The sequence below is a fragment of the Chinchilla lanigera genome, unplaced genomic scaffold, assembly GCF_000276665.1.
Source record: "Chinchilla lanigera isolate Chin_1 unplaced genomic scaffold, ChiLan1.0 scaffold00012, whole genome shotgun sequence".
Classification (NCBI taxonomy): Eukaryota; Metazoa; Chordata; class Mammalia; order Rodentia; family Chinchillidae; genus Chinchilla; species Chinchilla lanigera.
Genome location: NW_004955413.1, coordinates 15,402,587 through 15,420,520, shown reverse-complemented (window position 1 = coordinate 15,420,520; position 17,934 = coordinate 15,402,587). Strand labels below are relative to the sequence as shown.

At 42.9% G+C, this 17,934-nt stretch overlaps 1 protein-coding gene across 4 annotated transcripts in view; it reads right to left on the bottom strand.

The window, feature by feature from the left end:
- The window catches only part of Plekha5 (pleckstrin homology domain containing, family A member 5), a gene marked incomplete at its 5' end in the record, with an annotated part of 231,068 nt that overhangs the window by 49,617 nt on the left and 163,517 nt on the right, over positions 1–17,934 (bottom strand). For 2 of the 4 annotated variants that reach the window (XM_013511432.1, XM_013511433.1), the window contains 3 exon segments: positions 12,938–12,991; positions 13,764–13,883; positions 16,747–16,830. In XM_013511432.1, the coding sequence (XP_013366886.1) occupies positions 12,938–12,991; positions 13,764–13,883; positions 16,747–16,830 (258 nt within the window). 4 annotated transcript variants of the gene reach the window in all.

The window sequence follows — 17,934 nt, the reverse complement described above, 5'->3', positions numbered from 1 at the left end:
TCAATGATTTGCTTTCTGCTTAAATCCTTTAACATAGCAGATAATATAGGTTTAGGTTTCAGCTAATTGCTAAATTATAAAATTACTATAAAAGGCCCCTTATCTCATAATAATAAAAATGAGACTATATGATCCAGGCTTTGCACAATTTTCGTAATTAACTTCAGCAATCAATAAGAAAGTAACTGTGGAAATACTGTGAAAGTAGATCAAGGTAACGAGGCATGGTGGTACATGCCTATAATCCCGGCACTCAGGAGACAGAGTTTATAGTGAGTTTACATAGTGAGTTTAAAGCCAGCCTGAGCTGCGTAGTGAGACCTTGTCTCAAAAACAAAACCAAGTATATTTAGGCAATGTCAATGTTTTTGCTAATAACAAAAACATATCACTTGAAATTTCTTTTTTGTCTTTTTAAGACAGGGTCTCGCTGTGCAGTTCAGGCTGGCCTTGACCTGTGTAGCCAAGGCGGGCCTCCAACTCCCAACTACCTTTCTGCCTCAACTTCTGAGTGCGGGGATTACAGGAGTGCACCACTACGCCCGGCTTACTTGAAATTTCTAAGTCCATGTTTTTAGAAAAAAAATCTAGACAACCTGACAATCCTCGCTTCTTTCTCAGCTGAGGTTTTTTTTTTGTCTTTTTGAGACAGGGTCTCGCTATGCAGTTCAGGCTGGCCTCGAACTAGCAACAATCCTCCTGCCTCAGTCTCCCGAGTGCTGGGATTACAGGCGTGCGCCACCACGCCTGGCTTCAGCTGAGGTTTGATAGGTTCATGTGAGTACCTTGATTTTAAGATTTCACCATCAGGAAACGTTTATTCACCGTGGTTACAGGTAACTATCTCATCCCTGCTAGGAGATTGTGAAAAGCATTAAGGCAAATGAGGGTGGAAATGGCCTTTGGGTGTAGTGACAGGACCTGCGGCTGCAGAGACCCGGTCCAGTACCCAGTACGCAGGCCCAGGACGCCGCTGCACTACGTCACCTCCTGCAGCTGCGAAGCTGCACACAAGCTGCGTGGGGAAGGGAGAGCCTCTGACAGTGCTTCTGCTACAGAAACCCGCTTTCCGTCTTTCTTTGGGATTCTTCAGGATTACGCATTCCGGTAGTTCTCAAACCTGAGGGGGGCTGAGGTGGGGGAGGCTATTCATGGAGATTTCAAAGATACTCAGTGCTGCACCCCAGCAAGTCTCTCTTCTTTCGTTTTACTTTTTGGTGATGCTGAGGATCGAACCCAGGGCCTCTGCACTAAGCCACACCCCCAGCCCCCTTTTACAATTTTATTATTTTGAGAAAGGGTCACTAAGTCACTAATGGCCTAGGATAGATTCGATCTTCCTACCTCAGCCTCCCTGAGTGCTGAGAATACAGGCATGAGCCATCACGGCTGTCTTGGACTCTAGCAGTTCTGGGTGGGGAGGGAGGAAAGCATCTCCTGAGAAGTACAGTCCCATCGCCTCTCTGGAGACCCGCAGTCAGTCCCTGGAAGCCAGGGGTGGGAAGCATGTGTCCACTAATCCAAGTACCCGCAGCCAGGGTCCTTGTGGATTGGTACTAGATGTTAATCAGGGTAACAGCACAACTGCCCACGAGGAAACATTTCAACTAAGTACCTGTTACATCTAGATTAAATATTCTCGTCTTTGTGTGAGACACAGCATCAAAACCCCGTTTGAAAATAATCTCTGAATTTTTTTATTAATGATATTAGTTGACGTGGCAGAATCACAGGGGGACCTAGAATGTTCGGAATCTGATTTTCATTCGCCAGTTGTTCCAGCCTAGCAACAGTGATGTTTTAATACCCGTTTCGAAGTCTCCATCTCTGTAGAGATGAGACCAGCTCGGAATACAGAAGAAACAGGTTATTTTAACTCAGGAGATAAATGCTCCTGAGTAACTGGGGGGTGGGGAGCAGGGACAAGAAAGAGATTAGCAGTGAAGAAACAAAGCCAAAGAGATGACCATTTATACAATCTACCCGAGGCAAAGATGAATTCTCCAATCCCTTCAAAGCATTCGCAGTAACTAAGTAGTGGCGTAATTGCTCATTATTGCTTTGTGGTGCTGGGCACCAAGGGCTTTAAGAGTTTTTGTTAGTATATGTTTGCGATATGTAATGAATACATTCATGGGGGGGGGAGGTGTGCACACATACCCCACCTTGATTCTCTTTACTTCCCCTTTCTTTTCCCCCTCCTTCTCCAGACCCCCCACCCATCTACAAGAGGTCAACCTGTTTCCTATTCTGTCTTTTTTGCTCTTTAAATCACACTTTGGGATCTCATGCAGTGTTTAACCTCCGGTGTCAGCACCACGTCTCCAGGTGCATCGTTGTGAATCCAGGGCCCGGTGCTTGCCGGGCCAGCACTCTGTGCTGTACCCCAGCACCCTCAGCTGCTCTGTAAGAAGTTTATATAACAAATAATCTAGAACAGCACTGTCCCATAGAACCTCCTGTCGGATCTGTGCACTCTGATATTGCAGCCAGGGCTTATTCAGCACTTGAAAGGGGGCCACTGTGACTGGCAAAACAAATTTTTAGTTTTATATAACATAATGACAGTAATTGAAATAGCCACATGTGGCTATCTTGGCCACCAAGACTAGAAATTTTAGACCAGGGAAATAAGTGTACTCTTCCCCTGACCTGGATCTTATTCCCAGAAGGGGAAACATCTGCGCAAGCGCTGTCTTGTAACTGAGGTCCCTTGAGTCAGAATTCTGTGCTAACAGCTTCCTTGTATTCTTGAGAAGGCGGTCCCGGCAGGTCTCTATGTACTCCACTGCCCAGCTTTTGTCCTTCACTGATAACTAATGAGAAGGCCATTTCTGTGCTGTCCTTTTTTTAAATGGAAAACAGACTTTCCCTTAATGACTTTGTAGGAAAAGCTTTGTTTAAAGTTAGGAATCTGCCTTAACAATAGGAAAAAGAAAACACACCCCAGTCACTGATGACTCCATTTCTCAAGAATGTCCTTCTGTGTCCAGATTAGTCTGCTTTTAAGATGTGTGACAAAACTAAAAGCTAAAGAATTTGACATGAGCAGGGTGAGGCTTGGGGGAATGCTGGGTCTTTAGAAATAGGTCATTTAGATAACAACAATGTCAGAGCCTCCCGCGCTCCTTGGGCATATCTGAAAGCCCAGGGGACCTGAGATTGAAGGGTATGACTACCTATTGAAACCACTCTTTGTTTAACAGGAGGCAGAGAAATCTGAAGTGACTTCTGCAATAGAAGGATGTAAATAGGTCTCTTTGTAACTGAAGGGGTGGTCACAGTACTAAGATTATTTTGGAAGTTTTAAAGTAATCTGAATAAATTGTCCATGCTCTGTGTTTTTCCTGGAAGTAAAATGTGAAAAATATTACTGCCATTACACAGTCAGAAGAATCAATGACGCTTTAAAAGACAGAGACTATGTAATATTTCTCCTCTCTTCAGGGAGTAAATTACATACCCGTGGTATATTGTAAAGGAAACTCTGAAGGTCTGGGCTCATGTTTTTCTAGATAATTTTCTTAAAGTTGGTATGCTGCTAGAAACATTTTACATTTTACAGATCTGATTTTTACTTCGGTGGTTTAATCTGTCTTCCTTGTCTAACGGCCCTATTAACGTCAAGTAATATATTACCTGCTGCAATTCCAGGTTTATCCCTAGCATCCACAGGTAGGAAGAAATATTAAAAGAACCGAAGTGCTTTATTGAGGACACAGTGTTGGAAATGGTCATATTTTTCCCCTTGCGAATATTTTAATGATAGATTAGATTACAATCTACCACTTTTACAGGACAAAACAATCTCAAAGTGAAAATCTTATATATCGATTGTCCAAAAAGTATCTGTTTTTGCCTGAGTAAATCTAAAGTATATTTGAGCTTCAAATCAAAATTATTTTGTAGATATAAAGATCTGGATTTTACCAATAGCAAATGTGTTCTTACAGAGTAAGAAATGGTACCAAGTAGCTGAATTCCTACCATTAAGTCAGAGATCTACTGGCTTATGCTTTAACTACATAACGACACCTTAGGTCAATCCTATAGATGTGTTTGGCATTTATGCACAACCCTATTTCCCTCCTGGGCTTTGAATCATTCAAGAATACTACTTTTGTAAGCACTAACATCCTACATTGCACCAGACTCCAGAAATCTTTGCAGAATGAAACTATCTGGAGAAAAAAAAGTAAAATGAAGACAGAAGCAAAACATACTGTAACTGAGCTACAAAAACACTTGTTTTTGTAAATATAAAGCAAACTGGCATATATATGACACATTTTAGGAGGAGTGGGAAAATTTTTGTTTTTACTTTTTTTAGGAACTGGGAATCAAACTCAGGGCCTCGCACTTGCCAGGCAGGCGCGTGCTGCTGAGCTGCATCCCGGGCCCTGATTTTACTTTCATGTCTTTTTATAGTCATAGCCAGGAACCAATACTCCTCAGCTAACAAAGAACAGCAGCTTGAAACTCAGAATAAGTCTTATTAATTTTGAAGGAAGTCAGAGTAGACTGATACAAAAAGAAAGAAAAAAATGCATTAATGAATACAAAGTTTTACCTACCTCTGCGGTTTGGGAAAAGTCATTTCATCTGATTGGAAGAAAGAAAGCTAACTGGCCCACCCGCAGAAAGGGCGATGCTTCTGGACCGGCCTTGTGAGCTGTACAGTGAGACTTACGCATTATGGGCATACAGGTACCCAGTGTAGAAGACAACAGCTTTTCAAACATTGGAGAAATAGTGAGTCACTGGCTGGAGAAAACCTGGTTTACGGGGAAGGAAGTAGTTTACCAGTTGGGCTGGTATTTGGCTGAGGGGTTAAAGTGAAAAAAAGAAACCGTGTTACTCATTAGAAGTATGATGTGTATTTTCTTCGGAGGCAGACAGAATTTAAAAGTGTGTGTGTGTTTAAGAACTCTGACTTCATTGGATCTACAGATGCCCAAAGGGTAAGTAAAAGTAGAACAAGGCTTGACCTTCATTGTGAGACTCTGGGTCAAACCCTCCTTAGCCCTGCATACCTAACGCTGACAAGTTACTCACCTAGGCTATCTCACCGCCCCCAAGACTGAGGACACCAAGACAACAGACTTACAGGGACTCAGCTGTGCCCACGTCTCCACTGCCCGGAACACAGGCTGTGGGTTCCAGCCTCCCCTGACCCAGACCGCCCAAGATGCCAGCTGCTCACAGGGCCGAACCACCCAGAGCCCAGCTCCCCTCGGCCCCTACACACTGCTCTCCCTTTTTCTGTGAACGGACCAGTCTGAGCCGCCTCTTCACGCCTGCATCCCCTCAGTTCCTCACACTGAAGCCATTTTTCTATCTTTGTTTATTTTCCTTTGTTAGAGCTACACTGTCTTTTATTTTCACTCAGTGAACATGTTCCTGCTGCCTGATGATGGTTCAAGCTGGCAGGAGTGGTTAAAGCTTTTCCCTGTAAATTCTTCCCTAATGCCTTGGTTTTAATTTCCACTATCATCGAAGGACTCACGTTAGCTGGTGACAAGACCAGAGACAGCGCTATGTGTACGTGAAGATTCACAGGCGCAGCACTGCTGAGCTCTGTGGACTAAATGGAAGGAGGGGCTTAGAATTTATATGGTGCTCTGGCGGCCTTTATTCTCTTGGTGGAACATGGTGGAAACATGCCATCGGCTCAGATATATCTGTTCAAATAGTTCTGGAGAATCTAATGTTTTTTTCCATTTGCAGTAAATTGCTTTTTTGTGAGCCAAAGTTTCTGTGTTTCCCAGGCTGGCAATGAACTCCTAGACATGAACATACTCCTCCTTGGGGCTACAGGCACACGCCACTGCACCCAGCTTTTGGTCCAATTGTTTTCAAAATGTACTGCACTGTAGTTCTAGTGGACTGTTTGTTTGTTTGTGTCTTTTTAAGACAGGGATTCACTGTGCCATTCAGGGTGGCCTTGAACTAACTTTGCAGCCCAGGCTGGCCTGGAACTTGCAGCAGCAATTCTCCTGCCTCAGCCTTCCATGTGCTGGGATTACAGGTGCATGTAACCATGCTTGGCTGCAGTGGACTTTAAACTTTCTCTTTGAAACAAATGAAGTTAACAATGACTACTACATTGAACACTCATGCTTTTTTGGTCAGGAAATGGCGTTAAAGATAAGCTTAATGTGGCCATGCTGGGGATGTGCTGAAGGTAAATTTCCAAATGAAAATCTCCAAAACCACAAATATGTAACTGCAACTGCAGAGAGAGGTGGTTACTGTTGGGCCAGCGACACTGCACGGGAATGGGCAGGGGCATTAGAACCACAGAAGCATCAATAAACTCAAGTCGGAGAATGAGTCTCTTGGACAACACCACACACCGTAGGATGGGAGCGAGATGCACGCTGCCTTCTTCGCAGGTCCCCTGTGCACCTCTGGGATTTCTGCTTATCTGCCAATCAGTCTCAATCTGGTGAAAGCGTGGCTGCCTGCGACAGCTGCTTCCTGCTCACTCTCTTCCCCTGCCTCGGTTCCACGCCCCGCAGCACATGTCCTGCGGACAAGTCCACTCGAGGGAGCACACGCCACAGGCTCCACCAGCTGCGTGAAACCCAGGGTGGGGAAGAGATGAGCAGCCACCCTGGGAGAAGGAATCAAGAGGAACAGAAGAATTCTCCTTTGAGAGCACATTAAGAAACAGGGAACTTCCCTGGTTCAGGTTGTGGGGGGTGCAAATAATTAGCAAAAAGGACAGATTAATTATTGGTAAGAAACAGGAGCACAATCATAATGTAAGTACTGGGTGGGCCAATTTCAGCCATCAGAATACTATTACATATGACATTCTATACCCCAAACTGGGCTCCGCCCACATCCAGGCAGTCTGTTAGAGTTGTTAGTAGGCGGCATGTGCTGTTCAAGAATTTGCTGGGTCTCAGTCCCGGGCCCCACACCCCGCTTGTATTCAAGCATGGTGAGGAGAAGAAAGATGAAAAGATAAAAAAGGAGGGGTAGGTGTGAGGGACAGAGGTGCAAGACCATTGTTCACAGGCAGGCGGGAGGAAGTATAAATATTCTGCATCGTGTGACCAGGTTAGGGCAGCATCAAGTAACACTTCCAAGTTTTTAGTGTCCCAGTTTGTTTTTTCCAAATATCTATTCTGTATCCCTCGCCAGCATTACCTCTCCTAGTTCTCACTCATCCGGAGAAAGAGAAGCTCCAGGACGCCCTGAAACGTTAGAGAAAATGGGATCGTGCCTACCAGCTCCAAAGAATGAAGCTGCTGCACGGACGGGACAAAGAATGCCATCGCGAATCCTTTCACTCATCTGTTAGTGCTGCTCCCCTTACCGGGAAGCTGTCCTTCACGAGGACAAAGAGCGAGACTTGAATAGTTTCACTACCAATTACATACGACCAGTTAATAGTCCCTTTTTTGCATTTTCCTTGGCAAAAGTATGTTCAAAAGTGGTCAGAGCTCCTGTCTGTATATAGATTCTCCCCACTGCTGTTTCTTGAAAGGATACAGACTGCATGCTGATGAGGACAAGTTCCCAGGAACCCACGACAGAGGAGGGGACTTCGTTCTGGTCACCGGGACTTTTAGTATACGGTCTGTACGATACTGCTGCTTGTACAAAGAACTGCATCATAAAATTTAAATACTACTAGGAGACATCTGAAAATGTGTTAGGAATAGTATGAAATAAAAATGATTTCCTTACCCGCTCCAAATGCATTATCCTGTTTAAAAAATGTACACCGAAATATGACAAAAGGATTTAGCCACTGACTCATAAAAACCTTCATTTTGTGCAACAAAGAACACAGAGGTATGCTTGAGCTGGGTTGTTTCCACTGTACGACTGCAAACTGCTCTGTCGGGGAAGCTTACAGTGTTTCCAGGACAGCTAGCAGGCAGCCACTGGTGTCGGAGGCTGGTCCCTAAAGCGGCACTGTACTGCACAGCCTGATTCAGGGGGCGCTGGGTGGCGATTGCGCGGTTTACCCACCAGGGGGCAGCACGCTTACCAAAGGCTTGTGAAGCACAGCTCAGAGTCTCTGGACCCTCTGCTTCTCTGCCTCCTCGGGGGTCACAGTTCCTGGCACTGCGCATTCTGCCACCACTGCCTCCCTGGAAAGCTCATAGAGAGCTTTTAGGGAAAAAAAGAAGCCCAACAGTCCAAAGTCCCTCGAAACTGTTCTCCAAGCACTAACAAGGAAGGTGAGAAGGAAAGGAGAAGGCAGGAAATAAACAGAAGAACCCAGGGAAGAGAAAAACAGGGACAGGAAGTGGTTGTAACTCTCTTTTTGGAGACATGGTGTCATTATGTAGTTCGGGCTGCCTTTGAACTCTCCACAATCCTCTTGCCTCGGCCTCCTGAGTTCTGGAATTACAGTGTGTGTCACCACAGCGAGCACAATGTCTTCATCCAATTATAGCCTTTCACGACTAACCAAAAAGCTCTAGCTCTCTACCCACGAACAACTGTCTAGCTCTTCTCTTCAGTACCCATCTAGTGTCCAAAACTCCAATTTCATTCCTTTGCTTAACCAATCTGTTCTAAAGAGGCCCAGGTTATAGAAGCCAAGAGCTAGGGACTGGGGGAAATCGGAACAAATGACATGACCGAGAAACTTAAGTCTCTGCTAAAGAAAATACACACGTTCCTATCCAGGACTGGCACTCTGAACACATTTTTTGCAAGAGATGTTTTCCTGAATGTGGCGAGGCTGTACAAGGCAGCTCTGGTCTTCAAATAGAGCCTTTTATGGTGTGGTTTGGGACTCTAATGATCAGGGTGCTATTAAAAACACTTAACCAAGAGATTACGGAGCCAAAGTAATTTTATGCCCTTTCTGTGCCTTACAACTGAGTATCATCAGATGGTCTGGCTATAATAAGCACCTAAGCAAACCTATTATTCCCGTTTCAAACAAACGCCTTACATTTGGCTTTCTGGAAACTTTCAGAATTCCTAATCCTAAAATGCTTGCTCAGCAGGGCCACATAGTTCTAAACCCACACTCAACTGGCTCTGTTCTGAGAAGAAAAAGGTTTGCAAGATTTTCTCTTTCCCTCATAAAATGAACGGCAAGATGACACTTTCAACGAACAGCAGCAGGACCCTTCGCTCTGCAGGGCAGGACACATCTGAAAACCTGCCACTTCCTGGCAAGTACAGAGCCATGCGACATTTTACTTCTATCATGTTAGGCAGAGGAGTACGCACCGAAAAGCAAATAACACTGAATCCATTCAGCAGATATATTTTAGGATGAAGCTGGCAAGCTTCATTATCCATAACCAAAAGTTCCTCTGATATTCAGTGACAACTCGGAGGAACGAGAGAAAGCAAGTTACTGACATATTATGTATGAGCTTATTTTGTACACGGAACCTGAATGAGGTACATAAAATACACAGCTAGGCTTCCTGGATAGGCCCAAGGTCCACTTGGGGCTATTTGATCTTTTTTTTGTTTTGTTTTTGGTCTTCCACCCCCCTCCCAGTACTGGGAATCGAACTCACGACCTCATGCTTGCCAGACAGGCGCTGTGCCACTGAGCTAAATCCCCAGCCCTGTTTTTGGTCTTTTTGAGACAGGGTCTTACTATGCAGTTTAGGCTGGCCTTGAGCTCACTTTGTAGCCCAGGCTGGTCTCAACCTTGCAACGATTCTCTTGCCTCAGCCTCCTGAGTGCTGGGATTATAGGCATGCACCACCACGCCTGGCTATTCGATCTTAAAATTCACAAAGGCACAAATAAACCTGGGCTAGCCTTATTAAATATAGATGTGGAATAGTTTACTGAGTGTGTTAAATGCTACCGTATAATTAGTAAAGCTATTATTTTTTTTAATTTTTTTTTTTTTTTGGTACCAGGAATTGAACTCAGCACCTTGCGCTTGCCAGGCAGGCACCTGTGGCACTGAGCTATATCCCTGGCGCTTAGATTTTGAGGGGGGGCTATTATTTTTAAACCACTGCAATATATGACTTTGTTCATAGGTGCTGATGTTGAGAAACCAACTTACTATACATTGCTCAAGCTACATATATTGCATGTCTAATATGTAATGGAGCACAATTTCCAATCAGGCATTTTCATTATTTGCTGTAAGTCAATTTACCTCTGAAGCAGCTCAGAGACTACCCTTTAGTTCTATTTCTCATAACAATGACAGGCACTAACAGAATGCACATCAGGGAAAGTCTTTCTTTGGATGCCTGTGGTGTCTGACATGGGGTAAAGGGAAGACTGGGTTTTATTGTCTCAGACGATCCTCATGTATTGGGCAAGGAGAGTAGCTGCTGAAATTAAGAACTCATTAGTGCATGTTCACGTGGTATGATACATAGTATAAAATATAACCAGAACCTTTTCAAGATTTGAGAATCCACTTTCCAATATGTGGTTATATAAAATTGACGAATCAATTTATAAATCCAGGCAACCAATAATGCCTAAAAAAAACAACAGGCCTGGTAATCTAAAATAGATTTTTGGCAGTAACAAGACTAAAAGCTGGAAATGTCTGAGCTTAATCAAATATTCCATTAAATGTCAAACTACCACAAATTATTTTTATATAACTTAATAGCATGGCTACTGGTATAAAAAAGTAGAGCTCAAAAGTAAATAATTTTATTTCTATTAAATGCAATTATCAGAAGCCATAAACATTTTAAAAAAATCTATGTAAAGAGCGATTTTTTTTCATACTACGCTATAATCCCAGCACTCTGGGAGGCTGAGGCAGGCAGATCACAAATTAGAGTCAAGCGTATGTAATTATTGAGAGCCTATCCAGAAAAAAAAGGAAAAAAAAAAGAAAAATGGCTGGGGATGTAGTTTAGTTTGGTGGGAAGGCCCTGGGTTCAATGCCCAGGTCTAAAAAACAAATTTTAAAGAAGAAAAAGGGATTTTCTTGAGGTAACCTTAAGGTTATATACAGCTAGACATATCTGGGATTCTGGGCGAAGTTTTTCCTACATTTTCACATATTACACTATCTATCTAAAAATGGCCCGAGTTTTGCTCACATAAGCAGTCTTTTGAAAAATGCAAAATATCAAGCAAACCACACAGTTTTGTAATCATTCTCACTGTTGAAAAATTCAGAAAGTGAAATATTGTAGCTGCTTCAGGATTTAATATAACGAAAGCTGATGTGTGGAGTATGCAGAGAATAGCAACGTGGGGACCCTAGCACGGTGCACTGGACGAGCAGCGTGGGGCAGGTAGAGGGCGGAAACAGCCCCACCTGGAGCAGGGCCAGGAGGGGCATCTTAGCCAAGGGCACCGGGTCCAGTATGTTCACCTGTGCATCAAGGTTTGCTAAGTTCTGTAATCGCACTGGTATCTTCACTGCAGTTATAATAAATTATAGCAAACTCGTATGTGATTTCCAGAGGTCTCCGGTAACTTCAGGTTTACGTTTGTATTCTTATATTTTACATGTTATTTTTGTAATATTCTGTTTTTTCAGTAGAATACCTTTACCTCTAGCTCTAAATACAAGGGCATTTTAAAGAAAGACTATTTCCCTTGTATCTAACAAACTTCCTAGAATTTTGAAGGACAATTCGTTTTCCTGTTAATTACATACCTAGTCTTTATTAGACTGTTTTCAAGTAAATATTACATAGTAGCTACATTTTGTTTTTTTGGGACAAGGTCTCAGTATGCAGTTCAGGCTGGTCTTGAGCTCACTTTGTAGCCCAGGTTGGTCTCGAACTCGCAGTGATTCTCCTGTCTCAGCCTTCCGAGTGCTGGGATTACAGGCATGTGCCACCACGCCCGGCATTAGCTACATTTTGATAGTATCCATCCCAGGACTGAATCTGGGATATATGAAATGCAGACTTCTAAAGCACTCCAATGGGAAAAATCATGATGAAAACACTTTACTGCAAATTAAGAAAATAAAAAAAATGATTTACTATATCCTATCTTTTTTTTTTTTTTTTAAGTTACTGGGAGAGGAACCCAGGGAATGTTGAGCTACATCCACAGCCATTTTTATTTTTTTGCAGACAGGGTATCACTGAGTTGCCCAGGATGGCTTTGAGGTTCTCCTGCCTCAGCCTGAGTAGCTGGGATTACTCTCTTTGCCAGCACATCAGGCTGATTTAACACCTTTCAAGGATTATCTTAGTGTAAAACCTCTCTTTAAATAGAACTAATTTATAAAGCTGTACATTACTACTTTGTTTTGAAAAAGGCAAATATAAACAAATAAGCATTTGTTTTATAGCATTTTCTATAGCGACCCCTTTAACTTGATAAAATATTCAAGGCCAGCATTTTTAAATAAGCTACTCTAAGTTTTAGCTTAACTTATATGAAAAAAAGCATTAACAGAAGAAATTACGTTTAATAATGAAGAATTTCCACTAAATATTAACAGAGTGTCCCCATAATACACTAAAACCTGGGCTTGTCAGGCCCTGCTCACGCCTTCACATGGGGACGCCTCCCAAGCAGCCACACTGCGGCCGTCACGAGGGGACCTACACTGTGGGACACTGTGTGGCACAGCCACGGAGGGGACAGCAAATAGGGAACAAGGGGGCAACTAGAGACATTGCCCCTCTGCGCCACCCTCTGGGACACGGCACGCCCCGCCCTCCCCTGGTCAAGCCCAGCTCTAAGGCTGCTCCTTCACCCAGGCCACCGGCTGGCAGCAGCTCCGTGAGCAGGCACTGCCTCCAGGCGAGGAGCAGCACGTACAGAAAACCAAGGCCCTGGGCCCTTAGGTTCCCCTGACCGCCACCACACCCAGGCTTCCAGTTCACTACGGAGCTCCTGGGTTCACTCGCTCGGGGGTTGATTAGGCTGCCACTGGTAGAAGGGATGCTACTAAAGTGGCTGAAATAGCTCAGGAGCCTGAAAGCCTGTGGTACATTTGAGAAGTTCTTTAGGTATTAGAGTAAGAAAATTCTACAACTCCCACCTGGTGATCCAAATATATGGTGTTCCTTTGAAGATGATGTGAAAGAATTTCATTCTAGTAGGCACCAATCAAGGAAAAAGGACAGAGAAACAGGGTGCAGAATTCATAAGAAGGTCAATTTTGAAATAAGACAAACAGTGGCTTACTACAACGTACTGGGTCACAGGCACAGTAACTTGCACACACATGCTCCCCTGTCCATGGCAGGGAGGGCAGGGAAGGGTGATGAAGCTGCACTTAGTTTTCTAAGGAAGTAAGCGGACAGGGAGATGGAGCCGCTAAGCAGGGAAACCCTCCCGTGGCTTTAGCAGATGGGATGTTAGGCGCCTTCCCGCTGCTCCCTGTCCGTGAGCCGCCCTCCCCTCAGGACGGCCCTCACACGACCAGAGGCTATTACACCCTTTGAGAAAGGTTTGTACGTGTTCACTTCTCACCAAGAACACAGGAGTTACCTTAACACTAACTTCTGACATTTGAAAGGCAGCATGGGGAACGAATTTTCAACGTGACTTCACTGGAAACTGCTGGACTTCTCTGTATCTGTTTTAGCAGGTGTGGCGGTCACGGTATTAACTTAGTAACACTGCTCTGAAATCCGTGTGGATTTCCTCACTCAAGACCAAAAGCAGATCAGCTGAGTGAAAGGCAGAAAGAAATGCATCCTCTGCATTTCTTCCCAGGAATATACAAGCTGAATTCTCAAAGGGTCAATAGGAGAGCGCAATGTCGCCACAGTGATGGGGCATGGCACCGGTTACACTGATGGATGAGTGGCTGAAAATAAGTGACAATGGCGGTGACACAGACACAAGTCTTCATAGCTGACCTTTGGGCTGTGGGCCTCAAGTTTGAGCTGCATGAGCTGTGCTAGCGTATGCTCCCGGATACTACTCAGCTCCGCCTGCTGCCGTCGCAGCTTTATTAGCAGCAGCGTAAGCTCCTCTGGCTGAAGGAGTACAATTTAAGAATCCAAACAGTGGAAAACAGATTAATTGTTGTCTTAAGTGACAGACATTAAACCAAGATTTCTTGGCAAGTTTCCTCTTATGGTTGACATCACACATAGCGCCTAGACACTATGATGATGGGTCCTACACAAATGCATAGACATCTAGAGAAATAGAAGGGACAGGGTTACTCTCAGCAGAACAACAGCACAGTCAGGCATTTTCTCAGAACTCAAGAAAGACTGCTCAGATGTTAGGCATAAAAAAGTACAATGTCATTATAAGAATTTACACATATAAGCTGTTAAGATTACCATAAAAAATACTCTATCCAGAAGTTTAAAATTTTATACCTAAGACTTTTCTAGCAACAGATCAATACGTGCATGTCCAACACACTATTGAGAGAACAGAAGACAACTAAAAAGAATTGAAATTCACGTACAACTGGGATATTTTCACATTATCAAAGCAGGGCCTATCAGTCATTTCCCAGTTATATTTTATAATTTCACCGGCCATGCTTTCACAGCATGTTTTTGATCAAAACAACAATTTTATTTTGCAAGAAAAAAACAGAGATTCTAGGGGTACATAACCCTTCTTCCACGTTCTGGGAAAAGCAGAGAGCTTTTTGATTCCTGATTGGTGCTTATGATCCCTAAGGAGAAAAAATTTTCAACAGTGAATGAAATTCCTTAACAGGCCAATCTGATGTATTTTTGCTTGTTCGAAATGCAGTAAAGTATGCACACGGACAGTCGTGCAGCCTGTAAAGTATCACTTGGTGATTTTCTGAGCTTTGTTGTGATTGAAACCTAACTGTAGAGCTACCGTCTACTGAAAATTCCAGGTCAGAAGCTGTCCCTGAGACTGGCTGGCTGTGCTTACATTCAACACTCTTCTGTTCAGTTGCTGTTGCTCTTTGTTTTCTATAAAAATCTTTAAATCATTTTTCACTGTTACTAGAAGTCATATTAAAAATTACTGCCCTTAGGAGGTATCAGTGAAAATCAACTATAGCTACTACTGGATTCCTTACATAAAACGCACTATCTGTATTTTATTTTATTTAAAAAAAATTTTTTTTTGGTACCGGGAATCGAACTCAGGACCTTGTGCTTGCCACGCAGGCACTTGTGCCGCTGAGCTATATCCCCGGCCCCAAACTCACTACCTGTAGAAGTAATACAGTAGTCTTATATGAAACTTTCAAAAGACACAGTGTGCATACGACCTAAAGAAGAAACTACATAAATGAAAAAAAAAAGCCCCTCGGCTCTGAAGCCAGCATCATCCTGTGATCTCATTCTGGGGTGGCCATGTTTCATGACTGTGAGGCCCCACTCCTGAGGTCTCACCAGGGTTATGGGGTGGACCTGGGATTAGACACTCTGAGACCCAGAGCTACAGATGACAGAAATACCGAAACAAGAAATCTCGAAACTCTGGTTTATTACATATGGAGCTAAGAAGATAAAGAGATTTTCAAACTGATGAAAGGCACCAGTAAGTTTGCTATTTATTTACATTTTGAGGCCAAATAAAAAGATGCACATCTGACTGCAGGAAGAGTAGGTGGTAAATAAATTGTATCCTGAATATCCACTAGAGGGAGCAAGGCAAGAGAAAACAACATCATAGGATACTGAGTGTTTGATTATGATTAACTCCTGTTTGTCAGATGAACAATCCAATGCTTATAAATTATAATGGTTAAAATTTCTATTTTAATCAAACAATATTCCTGATCTGTAATAAAAGAACTGCAAGTAGCTTAAAGCCAGGAACAATTTTCTTACATCTAAACATGTAAAAGGTGAAATAAAACAATGTTTATAAAATATATACAAGATGAATTTATTTTGATTATTGCAGGAAGACAATTTTAAATAATGAGCAAGTATATGGTGTTAAAATCATATCTTCACAGAAATTGAGACTGTCAATAATAAAGTCAGTTTCACTGATGAAAGAATGCTATTAATATAAATTGAAATTTTGAAAAGTAATTTTTTTCTTTTTGACTTGAAAAACAGCAGTGTCCTGGTATTAAATTCCATCCCAATTGAATGTAATAGTGATAATAAAATGATAAATGAAAAAAAATTTTTTTGAACCAGATTTTTTTTTTTTTTGAGACACAGTCTCACTGTGTAGTCCAGGCTAGACTTGCACTCTTGGCAATCCTCCTGCCTCAGCCTCCCAAGTGCTGGGATTACAAGTGTGTGACACCACACACAGCTTGATGCAGGAGTTTTACAGCCTTTCTTTTTCTGTGCAAATATGTAAATCTATTTTGGCTCTATAGTACTTCATTTATATAAAAATCCATAAGAAAAACTTGTTAGCATTTCTGTAGTTTGACTTACAAATAGTTGCTTGCTGAATTTTTCCCAATAATATCATTAGTCTAATTTCTGTTTTAAGCAGAAGGTGATGACAAATCAAAGAAAGCCAGGTAAGTTATATAATAAATTTTAAAATAAAATCTTTTAAAGTCTGGATCTCGCTGGGTCCTTCAGGCTGGCCTTGAGCTCACTATGTAAGCTGAGGCTGGCCTCGAACTCAGGGTGATCCACCTGCCTCAGCTCCTGAATGCTGGGATTACAGGCATGTGCCACCACACCCAGCTCTAAAATAAAATCTTTTATTTAGGCAGTCAGACATTTAGGGAAAGGTATCTACTAAGACACTAAAAGGGCGACGTGATTCCAAATTCTGATACGAACTCTTTTCCACAAAGCAGTAATGGTTTTTCTTTTGGAGACATCTCTAACAATTCAACCCCAAAACCACATCAGATATCTGCCTTTGCGGTTCCAAAGTAAACAGACGGGTAGATAACGCCAGCACACTCACCGGTTTGCCTTGGAGGCTCTGCGGACTAAGAGACTGTAAACTCAGGCCAGCTGGGACAGACCTTCGGTCAGGCACATAGACATGCTAGGAAAGGAAAAGCACAACAGAACTGTGTGACTTCTCTGCGCCTTTTTGTCAATGAAGTGATGAGAAACCCCAGGTTGTATTATGAAACACCAATTAAAAATGGATATTAGCACTAATGACAGAAAGACACCAGCACTTCTTGTTGGACTAAAACACAGATGCTGATAAGCAGAGCAACATATGTAGCGTGCTTTAGTGATTCTCAAACTTTTTGGTCTCAAGACCACTTTATATTCTTAAAAAGAAAATTCAATCATAGGGCTATACTTGTTTTACAAATCTTAATAGCTGGCTGGGGTCTCAGATCTGCTTCTATATTGAATTTGTTGTGATGATCTCTTTTTTTTTTTTTGAGAGAGGGTCTCCCTGTGTAGTTCAGGCGGGCCTTGAACTGACTACGAAGCCCAGGCTGTTCTCGAACTCACAGTGATCCGCCTGGAGGCGTGCGCCACCTTGCCCGGCAGGGAGAATTTCCTCACGTGCTTCTAGTAAGAGATCATCTGAATCCACACCAATGGGCTTTTGGCATTCATCAGTCCATCCACACTTTAATATTTTGCATGTGCATGATTTGGTCATATGAAACACTGGCATCTTGGACAGTCCTGGGAGTTAGGCAACGTTTCCAGTGTTGCCATGTTTCCATGAACAAAACCAGAACAGCAGGGTTGCTAGTGCCAGCTGTTTCCTTCAGAGTGACAGACTTACACTCACTTTGAGGAAGGGTACTGTCAAATCCAAGTCTTAATAAACACAGGGTCTTTGTTCCTTCCAGCAAATATGGTGTTCCGCACAGACAGAGCTAGCTCAGTGTCCACTCAAACAATCAGTTTCCTGGGACACCCCAGCCATGGGTACTTTGGTATGCAACAGAAGTGCTTTAGACACACTCACATTTCATCAAACATAATATTAAAATGGTATGTAATGGAAGGTCAAGATCCCATAAAGTTATTTTTTACTTTGTAATTCACGCTGGCCTTGAACTCACTATGTAGCCAAGGCTGGCCTCTAACTCATGGTGATCCTCCTGCCTCAGCCTCCTGACTGCTGGGATTCCAGGGGTGCACCACCACCTCTGCAGTCACTTTTTCTGTTGTT